The 17614-nt window shown below is 42.5% G+C and overlaps 1 protein-coding gene across 2 annotated transcripts in view; it reads right to left on the reverse strand.

Moving 5' to 3' along the window:
• LOC129640371 (pleckstrin homology domain-containing family M member 3-like) overlaps positions 1 to 16021 on the reverse strand; it is a 124769-nt gene extending 108748 nt beyond the window's left edge. The window contains exons 1-2 of one of the 2 annotated variants that reach the window (XM_055565654.1): positions 15945 to 16021; positions 12776 to 12969 (exon numbers count right to left, since the gene is read on the reverse strand). In XM_055565654.1, the coding sequence (XP_055421629.1) occupies positions 12776 to 12894 (119 nt within the window). In that variant the 5' untranslated portion in view covers positions 12895 to 12969; positions 15945 to 16021. Of the gene's footprint in view, positions 1 to 12775; positions 13450 to 15944 lie in introns of those variants that run through there. The other variant, XM_055565655.1, reaches the window with a different exon arrangement.
• Positions 16022 to 17614: the final 1593 nt, after the last annotated feature.

A 17614-nucleotide genomic window follows, 5' to 3' on the forward strand; every position in this document is an offset into this window, starting at 1 on the left:
GTTTGTCTTTCTTGGAATATTTTCTTTAGGCTGATGTCCACAGGGGAAGTGCAGGGCAAATAAGGACATGAAATCCAAGCCCAGGAAAAGCAAGGGCAACTTCCTGTTTGGGGGACGCCAAGGGCTTCCCCCCATGGCGGCTTCGGTGTACAAGGTGGCCCAGCTGATGGGAGCTCTTTAGGGAATGGATGAAACAAGTGGAGCCTCCCAGGGGTAAGTTATGGAAGAGCTGGTGGAGAAGTCGCAGGCCCGAGGTGTGCTTGGGGAGCATTACAGGGCTCTGCAGGGCACACAGCCACTTCAGGGAAAGCCAGGGAAGCCGCTCACGTGTGGGAGGCAAAGTCGGGCACCTCCTTGAGAGCCATGGCAGCACTGATTTTATAATTTTACTATTTGTGTGCTTAATAAAGAATGAATGGTTATTGAAGATTTTTGGTCAGAAAACAACTTGTGATCACCATATGGTGCAAGAATTCAATGCAAATGAAGTTCAGTCCTGTGACCTCTGTGACTTGCCACCATGGTGAAGAATCTAAAATCAGCACACATTTTCATTGTAATAAGCAGGTGCTGGGAACACATGGGACAGGAAATTTGGAGAAGACAGTTTTTTTCCCCCTAATACCTATAAATAAGTGAGATAAACAGACAAGTAAGCAAGTAACCCCAGCTCTATCATGGACTGCATGGGTGAGGGAGCCTGCAGGACACCTGTTCAGGAAAAGCCTCAGAACCAACACGTCAGAACCCACATGAAGGAGTGGAAGGGCAGGTATTCCAGGTAGAGGGGGCAGCGTGGGTAAGAGCAGAGAGGCGAGGACAAGCATAATTCTTTCAGGGAACAAGCTCTGTATGTGTACATGTGTGTATGTGCCCATGCTGGGAACCAGGGTACTGCAAGGTGTGAGCTTGGAAAGTGTGTAGCCAGACATGGGAGAGCTTAGATGCCTGGAGAACAGCCTACCCCCAGAGAGATAAGTGCCACAGGAGTGCCTCAAGCAAGAGGAAGACAGCATTAGATTTGTGCCTGCCTTGTTGCTGGTGGCACTAAGTTGCATCCAACCCCATGGACTGCAGCACACCAGCCTCCCCTGTCCTTCACTATCTCCTGGAGTTTGCTCAAACTCATTCTTTGTGCCTATAAAAGTTCATTGACAGCAGAAGGGGAGAGAGACTAAAGAGATGGGACAAATTTGGGGTAAACTAGCTGAGAAATGATGGGACCCTGAACAGAATTTAGATGGTTGCCCTTGGGTTGGAGAGAAAGGGAGCCTACCACAGACAGATTTCTGCAGTACCATCCACGTGCCATGAAGACTACCAGGAAACGGAAGCCAGGAAGGAGCCTGGTACTGCTTGTGGTAAATGCAAATTCCATTCACTGCCACAGGGGCTACGGAAGAGGAGTTGCCCATGAGGAGAAAGGGAAGCTCAGTTGTCGGGGAAGAGGTCTGGAACTGTCTGTGGAATGTCCAAGTGGAGTCATCCACGTATTCAGAGAGGAGAGCTGTGCGCCCACAGGTGAAGACATGAAAATGAGGAACAACCCAGGACAGCACACACTAGAGCAACAGAAAAGACTGCATGCCGGCAGAGCAGTTCCAAGAACAGCTGCAGGAAGAAAGCTGCAAAGGAGCAGTCTGATAGGAGAAAAGGCAGAAGAGCCAACATCCAGGAAGCCAAAGGAGGAGAGAATTTTAAGGACAAAAAAGGTCAACGGCATCAGAGGCCCGGAGAGGTCAAATAACCTGGGAAAGACACTCACAAGGCCTGAAAAGTGCCTGCTAGATTTGGCAAAATGGAATTCATTAGTGACCTCAGGAGGAAGAAGGACACCAGACTGCAGAGGGGCGAAGGGCTGTGGATTACTCTTTTAAGAAACTCACTTTAAAGGAGAGAAACTGGGCCATAGCTACAGAAGGATGCAGGACTAAGAAAGGATTCTTTTCTTAGAGATGGAAGCCACTTGGGCATATTCACGTGCTAATATTGAAGAAGCCAGTGCAGAATCAGAAGCTACAGAAAGAAAAGTGGGAAAAATGACAGAGCCTGAGCCTGGAAAGGCCTAGAGGAAATGGGACATGGACCGTACTAGGAGCTCTTCCAAATGAATGTTTGCCATGTGTGAGGGTGCATGTACATACACACACTCTTTTCTTTACTGAAATGCTTCAAGTTTCTACTAAGACTTTATGTAAAACATAATTACTAATTTCCCCAGTGTTCCCTTCAGACTTCAACATCCTAGGAACGGAAAGCTACAAATCAACTGAAGGTTGTCTGACTTGGCAGTGCTTTGGTAAACGGCCTCTGCTGCAGGAGGGTGCTGCCTTTGCTTTCTGGTGAGGAAGCTGTGTTTAGGGTTTTCTGTGCAAAGTGATCTCGCTGTACTGCAGGCCTAGTCATCATCAGGTCAGACAGCATTTCACCAGCAGGCTAAGCATGAGGACGGCCCTGCTCATGCCAATGTAATGGTCCTGACACCAGAGCCAGAGGACAAACCTCATAAGGAGAGTCAACTCCACGCCTCACTCACTGACTGAGGGAAAACTGCATCGCTGGCAGGTGGCACTGTCAAGTCCTCTGATACCAAAAGACAATGAAGAAACCTGCTGAAGGATCATGAAAACCAACCAGCCCAACTGTTTCTCGTGCCAACTACTTCTATTTTATACCTTTAGAATTTCCTGACATACTGAGCAGGTAAGTCAGGCTTCATTTACAGATCGTTCCGATGAGAAAAGTGAGAAAAGATTAAAAGGGAAAAAAGGTCATGAATGATTCAGATCTCTTATATTATATAGGTGGCACTTGGGGTTAAAAATGCAGAAATAATGGCCTATGAAATCAAAGGCAGTCTATATAAAACAAGTTGGGAGTCCTCTTCTATTTTGTACCAGGACACTGAGTCAAACACATCAAGACTCATTTAACCTGACTAATTTCTGAGGACTTAAACTCAGTTTCCACTGAGCCCTGATGCTCATGAAAGAAAAGGGACTAAGTCAGGCACTGAAGTAGGCACACCCTTTGCAGGATTTAATAGATTTAGTAATATCGCCATATCCCTAAAGCTCAGTTCTTTGAGCTGCATAACTGGCATTAAAAACCCAATGATTAAAATGAAAATATCTTAACACATGTAACAGATATGCTTTAAAGACTCATCTCACACAGGGTGAGGGGAAGGAGCAGGTGAGATGAATGGAGACAGCAACATTGAAACATATACATTACCACATATAAAATCAGATAGCCAGTGAAATTTTGCTGTATAATGCAGGGAGCTCAAAACTGGTGCTCTGTGACAACCTAGAGGGGTGGGATGGGGTGGCAGGTGAGTGGGACGTCCAAGAGGGAGGGGACATACGTATACCTATGGCTGATTCATGTTGCTATATGGCAGAAACCAACACAATAATGTAAGACAATTATCCTCCAGTTAAAAATAAATAAGTTAGAACTTCCCTGGTGGTCCAATGGCTAAGACTCCACTCTCCCAATATAAGGGCCTGGGTTTGAGCCCTAGTCAAGGAAGTAGATTCCACATGCCACAGCTAAGACCCAGAGCAGCCAAATAAATAAATATTTAAAAAATAAATAAGTAAAAAACAGACTCATCTCCCTCCCTTCTTCCACATGTATCTCTGTCTGTCTCTCCATCACACTCTCTCTTAAACACACACACACACACAGATATACACAATAAAAAAGACAACACCACCAAGGGAAAATCTCCAACTCTGATTCTAAACCATAATGATCTAAACGAAGATTATGTGTAGAAGTGCATAAGGAGTAATTTAGAAAGGAAAACCATTCATTCATGAAGTATTACTGTGTTTTCCAAGAGTCAGCGCTCCAGGTGAGGTAATTTGTATGGAATGGAAAGGGTTGCAGTATTTTTCCTTTGGAGGGCACACGTACCCACACTGAAATCAGCAAAAAGCACGGTGAAATATTCCCAGGGAGATGCAATTTGGTGTTCTTGATATGAGCTACAAATGTTCCCAAAATAAGTTACATTAGACTGGATATGGACAGGACTCTTATGTCCAGCCATGCTCCTAGTTAATGGAAGAACAATTTTAAATCAAAGGCAGATATTGCGATAGCCATCCATGTGGAAGAAACAAGCTTCAATCATTTCTCTAGATACTTCATTTTGCTAATCTCATTGGTTGAAAAAATAGCAAGATTGCATCAGATATTATATCTTGGCAAACAGGTATGGGAAAAAAGGGTCTCTTTTACATGTTCATTCAGAAACTGTGCCTAAGTTTCTTCAATCTAAACCCTGGAGTAGAAATACTTGGAAAGTAATTTGCATTGTTATTATTCTGGGGTCTGATTATAAAAGTGACAAATTATATCACATTACAGATCCTAGCTCAAATCCCTATGTTATGCCACAATTCCAAGAATATAACAGTTTTTCTGCCAGGAGTTTTATTTTTTTGTCATCTCTTAGAAAATGATTTTTTATAATCTACAGATTTCATTTAATCTCAGAATAAGATAAAATCACTTTTTAACTTGCTATGGATTTCTCAATAAATAAAAAGTTCTGCGTAGAGCTCCTTTCTCAAAGTTTATTAATGTCTTGGTTTGGAATGATGGTTTTGCAGACAGTCTGTAGCTCCTTTTTAGAGTGCTGATACTCGCACATATATACATGATTTGCTGAATGAGATCTCTGGAGAAAAACGAGGGGAGGGGAGGGGCTCAGGAGATGAGGCACTTAGCTGACTTGAAAACCTTGGTTCTTCGAGTCATTCAAGGGAAAAGGAATTCTTGAAGGAGACTGAGAATGGCTGCTTTCAAAAACTATCAAAATAACATTTTGTGTTTTAGTAGGTTTTGAGTCTCGATAGATTCACATAGCTAATCTATTGAGAGGAAAGCCCCAAAGACACTTTTAACTAGCTAACTCAAAAACTAGCCACAAAGTCTAGCCAATATTAAATCTTACAGAGAACATAAAAAGCTGTGTTCATTTACTGGGCTTAAAGAAGTGTTATTTATAAATTTGAAGTGCTAACAATCTCTGGTCTTTAATGAGACTAATTTAGTGATAATATTGTGGCTAAAATGGGCTCATCCTTCTAAAATTCAGTATTAACCAGATTTTGGCTAATGATCGGTTGCACGTTTGGATCTTAGATTTTGGCTATAGACACTTCTCATTTTTAGTTCAGAGACACAGCAAGTCAAGTCTGTGTAGACTATGTTTTAAGAACGAGGCTGCCAGAGGAGACATTAAGTGTATTCAAGTCATAAGAGCATGCAATCTTTTCTCTCTGTGACAGATAATCCCTCTACCTAATATGTCTGACTTACTGGGAGGTAGGGAGATGAGGAGTTGTTGCTATGAAATGATCTCTTTCAGCTCATGCAATCTTTTGTTGGGTACACTGAATAATATCCTCACATACTTCTTCTAAGATCGAGGGTGCATCAGAATGTTCACGCATCAAAATACCATTTTCACTCAGTGATTCATGATGCTTTAGACAAATATTTACTGGCATAAAAAGATGTTCACAATATACTAAGCAAAATGACTGGGTTAAAAGTAGTATGTATACTGGTTGCTGTTGGTGGTTTTAGTCGCTAAGTCACATCCAACTCTTTATGACCCCATGGCCTCTAGCCCACTAGGCTCCTCTGTCCATGGAATTTTCTAAGCAAGAATACTGGAGTGGGTAGCCATTTCCTTCCGCAAGGGATGTTCCTGACCCAGGGATTGAACCCAAATCTTTGGCATCTCTGCATTGGCAGGCAGATTTTTTGCCACTGGTACCACCTGGGAAGCCTTGGCTCAGTGGTAAAGAATCTACCTGCCAAGCAGGAGACTTGGGTTCGATCCCTGGGCTGGGAAAATGACCTGGAGTAGGAAATGACAACCCACTCCAGTATTCTTGCCTGGAAAATTCCATGGACAGAGGAGCCTGGCAGGCTATAGTTCATGGGGTCACAAAGAGCCAGACATGCCTGGGTGACTAACACAGTCACACACACACAGCATGGTTCAAGGCTCTGGAGATACAGCAGGGCCTAAGACCACAAAACAGATAAAAAGCCATGACCTTTCGTAGCTTACATCTAGTGTGGAGAGCACAGGGTCTCTGGGCACGGCTATACAGGCTGAGAAAAGCATGACCTCCACAGCCATATGTGTGGCACCAGAGAGGGAGACAGACAATATAAAACACTACATTACATGGTAATAAGCAGAGACTAAAAAGATGAAGTGTGTGTGTCAGGGAGGGCGCTGGGTGCAGTTTCAAATAAAGTGGTCAAGGATGCCTCATGAACATGATGACTGCATATGGATCTAAGGGAGATAAGGAAGTTATCTTGAGGAAGAGGAAAACAAGCACAGAAACTCACGTGGGAGCCTGTGTGCTGTGCTCAAGGACTAAACAAGGCTGGTCTGGCTGGAACAGAGTAAAGGAGGGGGCACATATCGGGAGATGAGGGCAGAGAGGGGATGGGGAACCAGCCATACTCGTCCTTGGCTTTTACTTGGGTGAAGAGAGGTGAAGCTATCAGGTAGTCTGAGTCAGGGGTGACATCATCTAATGTACACATTACCTCTAACTGTAGTCTTAAGAACAGACTGAAGGGGGAGACCAGTTACCACGATAATCCAGGGGACAGTGACAGTGGCTTGGACCTAGCGGGTAGCAGGGGAAGTGATGGTTTTATGACGATTTCAATTTGAGTGGATATATTTTGAAGGTGACGCTGATAGGATTTGCTGGTAGGTTGGATTCAGAACTGAGGGAAAGGTGTTTGGCCTGAACAGCTGGATGGGTGGAGGTGCCAGTAAGGCAGATGGGGGGCTCTGCAGCAGGAGCAGTTTGCAACAGGAGTGGGGGAGGGGCTACTGGCTCAGTTTTGACCATATTAAGTTTGAGATGCTAGTGGACACCCAAAGGATGTTTCAACCTTTGGACTAAGCTTCCTGTCTAGTGAACTCAGTAGTCAGACAGACAGCTTTCCCTGGGGGTAAGGAGCAAAGAATTGGGAAAGGAAATCTGGTATATTAAATGACATTTCTGGGGACTGTTGCTAAGAGCAACTGAAGCAAGAGCAACTGAGCAAGCTGCTGAATTTTGCTGGAAGGAAGAGGAGGCAAGGACAGTCTGACAGGATAGACACATATACACATTTGCTCATATTTTTCTGGCATTCAGCAGGCTAGACAAAGTTAATAAAAATGCCGGTTTTTATGATAGAAATTTCTCACTGTTCAATAAAGCTGGTATTTCAGTGACAACTAATTCTGGATATAATTTCAAATAAAATGTGAGACTGAAGACAGCAAAAGGTGACTTATCCTAAGTTAAGCTGTCAAATTGTTTAGAATGGTCTAAGCAAAGAACTAAACTTAACAAACAAGTAGGACTACCTGTTCCCCCAGAACCATCACAATTGTGCTCTAAGTAACTGGGAAGGCAGGCATAATATTGCCTACTGGCTTCAAGTAGTGTTGGAGAGAAACTAGTTTTAAATATTTATCACAATAGGAACTTTGCATTCACCAGGCACCCAAAACCCCAATCATCTGTTAATGACAGAGAATGGGAAACACTCAGGCATCCACCAATTGATTTCTGTAATATCTTTCTTTGGACTGGATAATTTCATTTCAGCATTCAGAAGAAAAAATATGACTTAATTCAGGATTTCTGAAAAGCTAGTCCAAACAACTGGTATTGCTCTGGCAATGTTTTTCAACAATCCAAGGCAAAATGAGACCAAAAAAAGAATAGTAGATTGAATTTTAAATCTATTTGACTTTAAAAAGCTGTTTGATTGCTGTTCACTTTTTTTTTTGCATTATTATGTTCTTTTATGAAATGATGGTGAGAAAGAGATCGTAATATTTATTTTAGACATGGATAAGATAACCCTATAGACACCTCTAGATTTACAGATCTATGCAACAGAAAGGTCTGGAAAACACAAACCTAGAGGAAAATGTGCTCATTAGCACTAAGCCAATAGTCATGCCTTGCTCTCCAAGCCCAGCATTGGCAGTGAGTATGGCAATCGCACCTTCCCACACAAGAGACATTACTGTCTGCCACCTCGCTGCCTTCACACTCTCCTAGACAACCTCAATGAAGGCCTTCAGGAGAAATAAAAGGGGTTCCTTCCTCTGAAGAGTCTAGAAACTTCTGGACACCACTGCCACCAGCAAATGCCCCTGGGAAAGCAGCAGCAATTTGAGCATCAGAAAGCCTGGTTCCAAGTGTGAACTCTGCTCCTTGCCAGCTCTGTCACCTCAGGCAAGTCACGTAGCATCTCAGAGTCATAGTTCCTTCCATTCTTTCTAAATACCATGTCTTACCCATTTGAAGGGCTGTTGTAAAGACCAAAGAGTATATTTATGGGAAAGTACTTTTTAACTGATAAAATCATGGTTATCTCACCATCACAAATAAGTGAAATGGGCTGAGGATGAGAAACGCAGGGCAGCAACATATTATGTACCGATTGTCAGTGGGTTTGGGGAGATAACAGGAGGGGCAGAGACTATGGCAAAGTGGAGAGCCTAATACGTAATGCTGATTGCTACATCCAGGAATGAGGGAAGACTTGTGTACTCAGAGCTTCTGATTTCCTAACAGAAACAGGGAGCTTTATTTTGTGAGAGCATAAAGAGGCCTGATTATTTAAAGGTTCGCTTCGGCTGTTGTTGTTCATTCTCTAAGTCATGTCCCACTCTTTGCGACCCCATGGATTGCAGCACACCAGCCTTCGCTCTTCTTCACTATCTCCCAGAGTTTGCTCAAATTCATGTCTACTGAGTTGGTCAGACATTTGTTACTATTTTGCAACTTTAAAACCTGGTGGGACCATCCCTGAAAGGCCAAACAAAACATGTCTACGGGCAACCCTGGTCCCGAGGTGACCATTTATGACTTCTGATTTATGCTTGGATCCCACAGTTCCTGTGTTCAGCGCGGCATGCAGACCGGAGGCCCTTCCCTGCTCTTCTCGGGGTCTCTCCTGAACATGTCCTTAACGGCTGCTCATCCGGATGTATCCTGACAGTGCGAAGATTTTCCACAGAGTACTTCACGCACCTCCACATGTGGACACTGTAAATAATTCTTCTCGTGAAAAGTTAACTAGACCTTGAACTGATCCAGCAGGGTCGCCATCTGGGAGTCCTCAGAGGCCGTGAATTGTCAGCACTATAAACATTTTAGACTTCGTGGAAGACACTGACTTTTTCTAAACTAATCACCCCTGCCAGTCAAGATTTGCAGTTCGGGTTCAAGAACAAGGCGTTCGTTTAACAACAATAACAAAAACAGTGAGGATAAAAACCCGATGGTCATCGTAATGACAGGCCTAAAAGCCAACTGCGACTTCCCTAATAAGGCGATGACCAAAGTCGGCTCCCTGGCGGTCTAGCGCCCATACGATTAATCAGTCTGTTTCCAGGTTCCTCACGACAGCAATATTAACAGTTTGCTTTATTCTGTTTATACAGCACTGACAGGTCTTCAGCATGTTGGGCCTACTTGCTGGAGATTAATGGCAACTTTTATATGGAGGTAAAACCCAGGCAGGGAGAGAATGCCTTTTACGACTAGATAAGAACTGGATTCCCTTGCTCTATTTTGGTTCCCTTGTTGCTCATCAACTCTCCCCTCTTTTAGTTTCTGTCAAGGATCTGTATGGTTAGTTGTGCCCAGCAGGTCCTTCTCACTGTCTAAACTCCCCCCCAACCCCACTCTAGAGGTGGTACCCCAGGTGAAACAAAGGAAACCTTCAGCATCCTGCTTTTGAACAAGCTTATTGTCGCTGAAGGTACTGGTGACTGATTTTGTTTTTAAAAAGTCAGATTCCGTATAAAAGTGAAAGACAGGTAAGAGATGGCTTCTGGTGACAGTCATTTTAGCATGAGGGGGGCAATCCCCTCTGTTAAATGGTTATTTTTATAGACACTGAAGAAGGCAGAATGAATAAGCATGGTCCAGCTGTAAGAAGTATGGACATCCCAGAAAACCTTAGATGTATTTCACTAAACAGTCATATTTTAAAATAAATCCAAAAAAGCTCTTAACTCCCCCCAAAACCACCCCCCTCCCAAAGCTATGAGTCCTGCTTGCTACTGGTGTACTTTTCTGTGCCAGGTTGGAGAGCTTGGTAACCTCAGAGATTATATAAATATACAGAAACTAAGACAACAACAAAAAAATTATAGCACCTCTTCTAGGGCTCTGTAGGAATCATCATCTTACTCTTTGCTCTTAGGAAGTCTTAGGGAGCCTCTTGCTCCACCCATTTTTATGCAACAAATGCACAGATAAGTATGCACCGCATACCCAGAAACCACAGGCCCTGTGCCAGACTAGCTCTCCAACCCACTTCCTCTTGCTCACCCCTCTCCAGACACAGTGAGTAGCAGGAGAAGGAGCCCGATTCCAGTTACAGAGCATCAGGGGTGGCTTTTAAGTGGACTCTTTTAACAAAGATTTTTAAAGCTAGAGACAAGAACAATCTAGGGTAAGAAGCAGTATTAATAATAGTAGTATTTATTATTTACTGTGTACAGGCACTACTGTAAGCCCTTCAGTTGTAAAAACCCATTTAATTCCCACAACAGAATGTACTGAGGGGAGAATTAAATAATTATTTGTGTTTGTGTATACTGGGTTAGACTGGGGCAGATCTTTAATTCCATACTTGCACTTTAATAATTTGTCTGATGTGAAGGTTCAGTTGGAAAGGAAAGAAACCCAAGTGTGACAGACTAGTTAGAAGGATGCTGTAATGGTCCTGAGACTGAACCAGGGGAGTGCACTGGAAGTGAAAAGCAAAGGAAAGATTTGAGAGCTGTCCCAGAAACAGAACCAACCAAATCTTTTTTGTGCTGGTTTGGTCTGTTCATTTATTCAACAACAATTTCTAAAGGTTTCAGAAGGTTCAAACACTGTGCTAACTGACAGGGAAGTGAGAAAAAGAATAATCTGAAGATGACTGCTTCCTCCGAACTGGGCTACCAGCCATGGCTCAGTGGTCTAAAGTGACACTGTAACAGACATCCATTCATCACCCATCCCTCCTTACATCCATCCATTCAGTACTTACTAAACACGCACCGTCTCCCAGGCCCTACACTGAATGATGGTCATGAACAAGTCCAGGAAAGAGAAATGAAGGGGGGAAAAAAAGACTCCTATTTTCACTCTCACAGCCCCAGGACTGCCTTCTCTCTAGCACTTCCATTCCTTTCCTGGTGGTCTGGCCATAAGGCGTAGTAATACATGGTGGTAAGCCACCAAATTGCTGGAACAGCATAGGTATGCTTAGTCATCCATATGGAGAGAGGATCTCCTATTTAATTTCTAAATGCATGCCCAGATTTGGCATATTTAACCAAAGCAAAACATTACAACATAAAGGTATTGAACAAGATTTCTGTGTGTAGATTTTAACTTTCTTCAAAAATAAAAGCACAAAGAAAAACCAGCTTTGAGCAAAGCCAAAAGGTACTAAGAGTAATAGAACAAACATACTTTGAATGTCAAAAATCTTGTATCTAGCTTGGTTGGTAAATTTGTTGGAAACACATAATTTTATTGCCTTTCAGGCAAAGCCCCGATTTTTTAAAATTAAGATTTGCCTAGACTTTACAAGAGTAAATCTTGACTACTTTCTACTGTTTTCTGAAAAACAACCAGGTGAAAGAATGGCTACCACCATGAGGCATTTTGCTCTACCGCAGCTGCCTTTTCATTATTACTTTTATGAGAGCTTGTCTAGATATTACATATCCTTTACCATCTACATTTAGTTCTTTTCAAAACATCTTCTTCAGAGGCCTGGGGTTCTTCGGATATTAATTGGATTTCAAATAGCAAATGATCACTTTCCGAAGCTTCTTATTCACATACGCTTGCCTCCAAAAACCATGACTAATGTATGCCTTCAAGTTGCCATTAAAAAAAAAGTAAAAGATATGTTTAGGTACTTATGAACACCAACAACAATTTTTTCAAGTATAAGCTAGTTTGTGTATACCAAGGGTGAGAATTTAAATGCCAATAAAACCTAACTGTAAAAGAAGGAATTTGATGAGAGCAGGCACATTTTTTAACTTCAATTTTATGTTAAGGTTCTGAGCTTGGTATGGACTTGTGTGTTCCATAAACTTGGACATAACCAACCTATGGAAAAGCAGCCTATGCCAATGATAACATGAAAAGGCAGAATCCTGAGCCTTTTTATGGTGGGTTGTTTTTCTTTTTTTAATGTATTTTAATTTTAGCTCTACAGCCTGTATCATTTACCAAGTCTGTTTCTGTCTGTAAAATAAGATTTGAATAACCACTTACTAATTTCTCATTGAAAAAAAATGTTTTTGAGCTATGAAATATTTCAAACATGCTTATTTTCACTGACGATAATAGGAACTGAAATTGGAGAAACTATAAGATGCTACAATCAATGAAGACATTTCCATGAATATTATCTCAAGTTAACCTATAGGTAAAGAGAGGTCTTCACCATTGCGGGAACTCGATGCATGGGTTAAAAGCCTTCAGTTCCGCTGAGATATTATTTTCATTGTGCTTGGCTCAACCAGACAGAGGCCCTCAGAGGAAAAAGTCAGAGATGAGCCCTGAGGGAGAACCACAGAATTCCAGCTACTTCACGTTGTAAAGGCCCTCGGAGATCATCTAAGCACCCTCCTGGGGCGGGAAAGAAAAACAAACCGGAGCTGTCTGACATTTATGACTCTTACCTGCGGCGCAGATCCTCGGCCACCGCCGCCCGGCAGCTGAACAAATAGGCTCGCAGTGACTTCAGCCGCTGCCGCAGCCGCACCACGGTGGCCAGCGGCTCAGCGTGTCCGTACAGCATGGGGTTCTGCTGCTGGATGTCGATCGGGGGCTCCTCGTACACGTACTCCAGGAACTCTTTGGCCTGCTTAAACACCTACGAGAGAAACTTCCTCCATCAGCACTGGCGCATCACCCGGCTCTCCACACCTCCTCCAGCTAGGAACCATAGCTTAAATCCCAAAATGACATCATTTTCTGAACACAGCCAAATGAAAAAGCCCATAGTGTAACTAAGTATAAAACGTGGCTTTTCTTTCTCTCTCCCAAGAAACTCAATTGGTAAAAGCAACCTGAGCATTGAAAGGAATTACAACATATATTAACTCTGTTTTTTGATTGTGTGATTCCCTGGAGAATCCCATGATCAGAGGAGCCTCGTGGGCTACAGTCCATGGGGTGGCAAGGAGTTGGACACAACTGACTAACACTTTCACACATATGATAAAATGACACAGAACTATACAGACTCAGTATACCAATGTCAATTTCCTGTTGTTTTTTAAAAATGTATTACAGTTATTTAAGCTACACCCAGTGGGCAAAGTGGGTGAAAGATACATAGGACCCCTCTGTGTTACATTATCTATACAACTTCCTGTGAATCTATAATTATTTCAAAATAAAAAGTTTAAAAAATAATTCATTAAGACTCTTTTAACAGCAATGCTGGTTTTAAAAACTAAAGCTATGTGCATATATATGTACATATATTCTATAGTATTTTTATACAGAGGTTACTTTAAAAAGATAGGTAAACCATGTACATCGAAAGGAATGAAAGACTATCTCCCAAAAAGGGGGAAAAAAGGATATTATATACAGAACAATGTGCGTAGAAAACAAGCTCAAACGTACACTTTAGTGAGCAGAAAAGAGTTGCTTTTATTAGTAAAGGTCTAGACTTGGGCTGGGGGCTTCCCAGGTGGCACTAGTGGTAAGGAATCCACCTGCCAATGCAGGAGACACAGGAGATTGGTGGCTCAATCCCTGGGTTGGGAAGATCCCCTGGAGGAGGGCATGGCAACCCACTTCAGTATTCTTGCCTGCGGACAGAGGAGCCTGGTGGGCTACAGTCCATGGGATCACAGAGCCGGAAACGACTGAAGCGACTTAGCACACGCTCATGGACTTGGGCTGACTCTAGCCAATAGATGCAGCAAACTCTATTACCACTTCTGTCAGTAAACACCAAGAGTATAAAAGCTGATTTTAAAATGTCATTTGGCAGTAGAGATAAACAGAAAAAACCAAAATACACCTGAGCTACAGCTTAACTAATGCATGACCCGTGGGTGGTTTGGGGGAATCTTTACATACCAATTCACTGATACGAGGACATGGACCTTTCCACAAAGTTTCCACTGGAACCTCTCTAGTACTGGGAGTAAGACTGGAATTCAGCATAAACAGAACAAACAACTTTGCTCATTAACAAAACTGAAAATCCACTGTTCCCACTCTAGAAGAGTACTGATGAATAATAAACAGGGTATGCTCCCTAACCTCCTGGGATTCGCTGTTGAGTATGCTGCTGCTAAGTCACTTCAGTCGTGTCTGACTCTGTGCGACCCCCTAGATGGCAGCCCACCAGGCTCCCCCGTCCCTGGGATTCTCCAGGCAAGAACACTGGAGTGGCTTGCCATTTCCTTTTCCAATGCATGAAAGTGAAAAGTGAAAGTGAAGTTGTTTAGTCGTGTCCGACTCTTCGTGACCCCATGGACTGCAGGATACCAGACTCGTCCATCCGTGGGATTTTCCAGGCAAGAGTACTAGACTGGGGTGCCATTGCCTTCTCCAGCTGTTGAGTATAATAGACCAATAATTAAAACAAAAATATACATGTAGCACATAGCCAGTCATCCACCACAAAGGAACATGGATGAGGTCCACTGGGAGCTTGAAGGAGGGAGACATCAACCATGCTGGCAGAAGGGAGCTAGGAGCCAGGGCAGGCCTGGCAAAGCAGGTGACACCGGCTCAAGGTCTAGAAAGATAAACAGAAATGCACTAGGTGGGTAAGGACGGGACAACAAGCAGAAACAACCATGAACTCGATCAATCTGTACATGCGCTAAGAAAGTGAAAGTTGCTCAGTTGTGTCTGACACTTTGCAACCCCATGGACTTTACAGTCCACGGAATTCTCCAGGCCAGAATACTGGAGTGGGTAGCCTTTCCCTTCTCCAAGGAATTTTCCCAGCCCAGGGATCAAACCCAGGTCTCCTGCATTGCAGGTGGATTCTTTACCAGCTGAGCCACCAGGGAAGCTCAAGAATTCTGGAGTGGGTAGCCTATCCCTTCTCCAGCAGATCTTCCTGACCCAGGAATCAAACTAGGGTCTCCTGCATTGCAGGCGAATTCTTTACCAGCTGAGTTACTAGGGAAGCCCAGTAACTAAATGTACGGTTATTATATGTTGATTAAAACACGTGTTTATGAAATTCACTATTACCATGTTCTTTATTATAAAGTTAATACGTAATTATAGAGGTGCAAAAGAAAAGCATCAATGCTTTTTTCTAATAAAAGTCATTTTCATCATAGAAGCAATTATTTTTGAGATGCCTGTTCTGTTGCGTGGTCCTCTGGGATCCTGCAGTTAAAGAGTAGAGAAGATAACAGTCTCTGCAGATGGTGCTCACAGAGCAGCACCGAGAATCAGCCAAAACCTTGGACTATGTAATCAGACTGGAAAGAGCAGCTCATGGGGCTAAATAATGCCTCATTTTGAGGTCTAGAGACACAGGTACATCCATGGCAGACACCAGAGCAGGTGTCTGGCCACTCAGTGGAGACCACAGTGGGCAGGATCCTGCCCTCACATAGCTCACCGTTCAGCAGGGAAAGACAGAACCGGGTTCAAATGTTTTGTTTATAATGGTTAAATATTTGCTATATTTAAAAATTTTAAATGAGGAAAAAACAGATGGTGTTTTGGAAAATGAAGTACAATCCACTTGAAACTGTTGCTGAAGAATGATGTATTGTACAATTCAATTAGTCTTTCTGGCTCTATTGAGCAGTGTTTATACTGAGCCAGGGCCCTGCTGAATTAGGTTAACAATGCTACCTTTTAGTAGGTGAACAGAAGGACAAAGGGCACTGGCCAGTCTCCCAGGCCTTAAAAGGCTTCTCTCTTCAGGTGGTACTTAAGCCTGAATGGGGAAAAAAAAAAAAAGAGCCTTCTACAGAGACAGTAAAAGCAGTGAGACAAATGGGATGGCAGCTACTGACATCTGCATTCATACACTGAAATCCCTAGAAACAAAAACAGAGCTAGTCTCAAGAAAGTCTAAGGCCCTGTTTCCTGAAGTTACTAGCTAGTGTGGAGAATACAGAGCATACTATGACCCCGGCAGCCTCAGTATGTGAACAAATAAAGCCCTGCCATGCTGAGCTGTTTTTGGCTGCAAAGCACATGCTCATTTTTTGAGAACCAACCACTTGCATCAGTGAGGGAATTTGGGAGAGGACTCAAAATTCCATATGAAATGCTATTTTTGCAAAATAGGAAATCAGTGGGGATATAGTGATCGAAATTTGAAACCATCCTCTATTCTGGTATGAGCACTCTACTTTCAAACTCAACTGTAATTACAAAGCTTTTCTAAAAATACATAGTTACTTATGGAAGGAAGCCAATGATATTCTTAAGTGACGAAGTTTATGTGAGAGAAAGTTTCTTTCTCATTAATAGAACCATTTCATGAGCTATAAGGGAACACTAAGTATATTCTACTTAAGAGCCAAGAGCTACTGTCCTACTTCTTGCCTACCAAATTATGAAAAACATCAAAAACCCAAGTGCTGTTTCTGATACGAAAACTCACCTCAGAGGTACAAAAGGATAAGCCCAGTATTCCTTACTTAAAAAAAAATGAATGGCTTAGGCTGGCATTCTTTTCCATGATCCTACTCCACTTAGATCAGAAGCAATTTTTACAGGGTTGACAGTTCATTTTTCCAACCTATTGGCCTGTTAGTATCTTACTAAACAATATTTATTAATGATATTAGTATTATTAATATTAACTAGTTAATATTAGTATTATTAATACACCAGTTTCTTTCCATAGATATTTTAACTTTAGAATAGTTTAAGCTGTAAGAACTTCATTCTGCAACTGTGGTTTTGTTGCAGTTTGTGAACTGGTTCTCTCTTCACCTGGAAAATCCCATGGATAGAGGAGACCTGGTGGGCTACAGTACATGGGGTCGCAAAAAGCTGGACATGGCTGAGCGACTAACACTTTTTCTCTTCACAGACCTGCAGTCAACATGGTTCGAGAGAGGTGAGGAGGAGGAGGGCCAGGCAGAAGCAGGTCTCCTCCCCATCTCATACTTAGGAGGAGTTGGAGAAAATAGTACAGTTCAGGTTATAATTATCCATAAACCAGTAATGACAAATCTGCTAGATACACATATGTATTTATAAATAAGCATATTTGTCATTTGCTTTTAACAAGCTAACCATCATTGGTATAGATTTTAATATAATACATCTTCTGTTATGCTGGTGACAGGTACCTCTGAAAATAAAAATTCTCAAATGTCATTCAGGTTTCTGTAATTCTGAGAGGTTCTGAAATGGTGTCCTGGTATGTTCCCCCACAAAAACAGTCCTGGGTAATAATGTGATGGGGCAAAAGCAATGTGGTGACCAATGATAGCAATTTGGAGAGGAGGAGAATGATGTGGTGGTGGTGAGGACTTTAGTTTTTGTTAAAGGAGGAAAATGGA

The sequence above is a fragment of the Bubalus kerabau genome, chromosome X (genome assembly GCF_029407905.1).
Source record: "Bubalus kerabau isolate K-KA32 ecotype Philippines breed swamp buffalo chromosome X, PCC_UOA_SB_1v2, whole genome shotgun sequence".
Taxonomy (NCBI): Eukaryota; Metazoa; Chordata; class Mammalia; order Artiodactyla; family Bovidae; genus Bubalus; species Bubalus kerabau.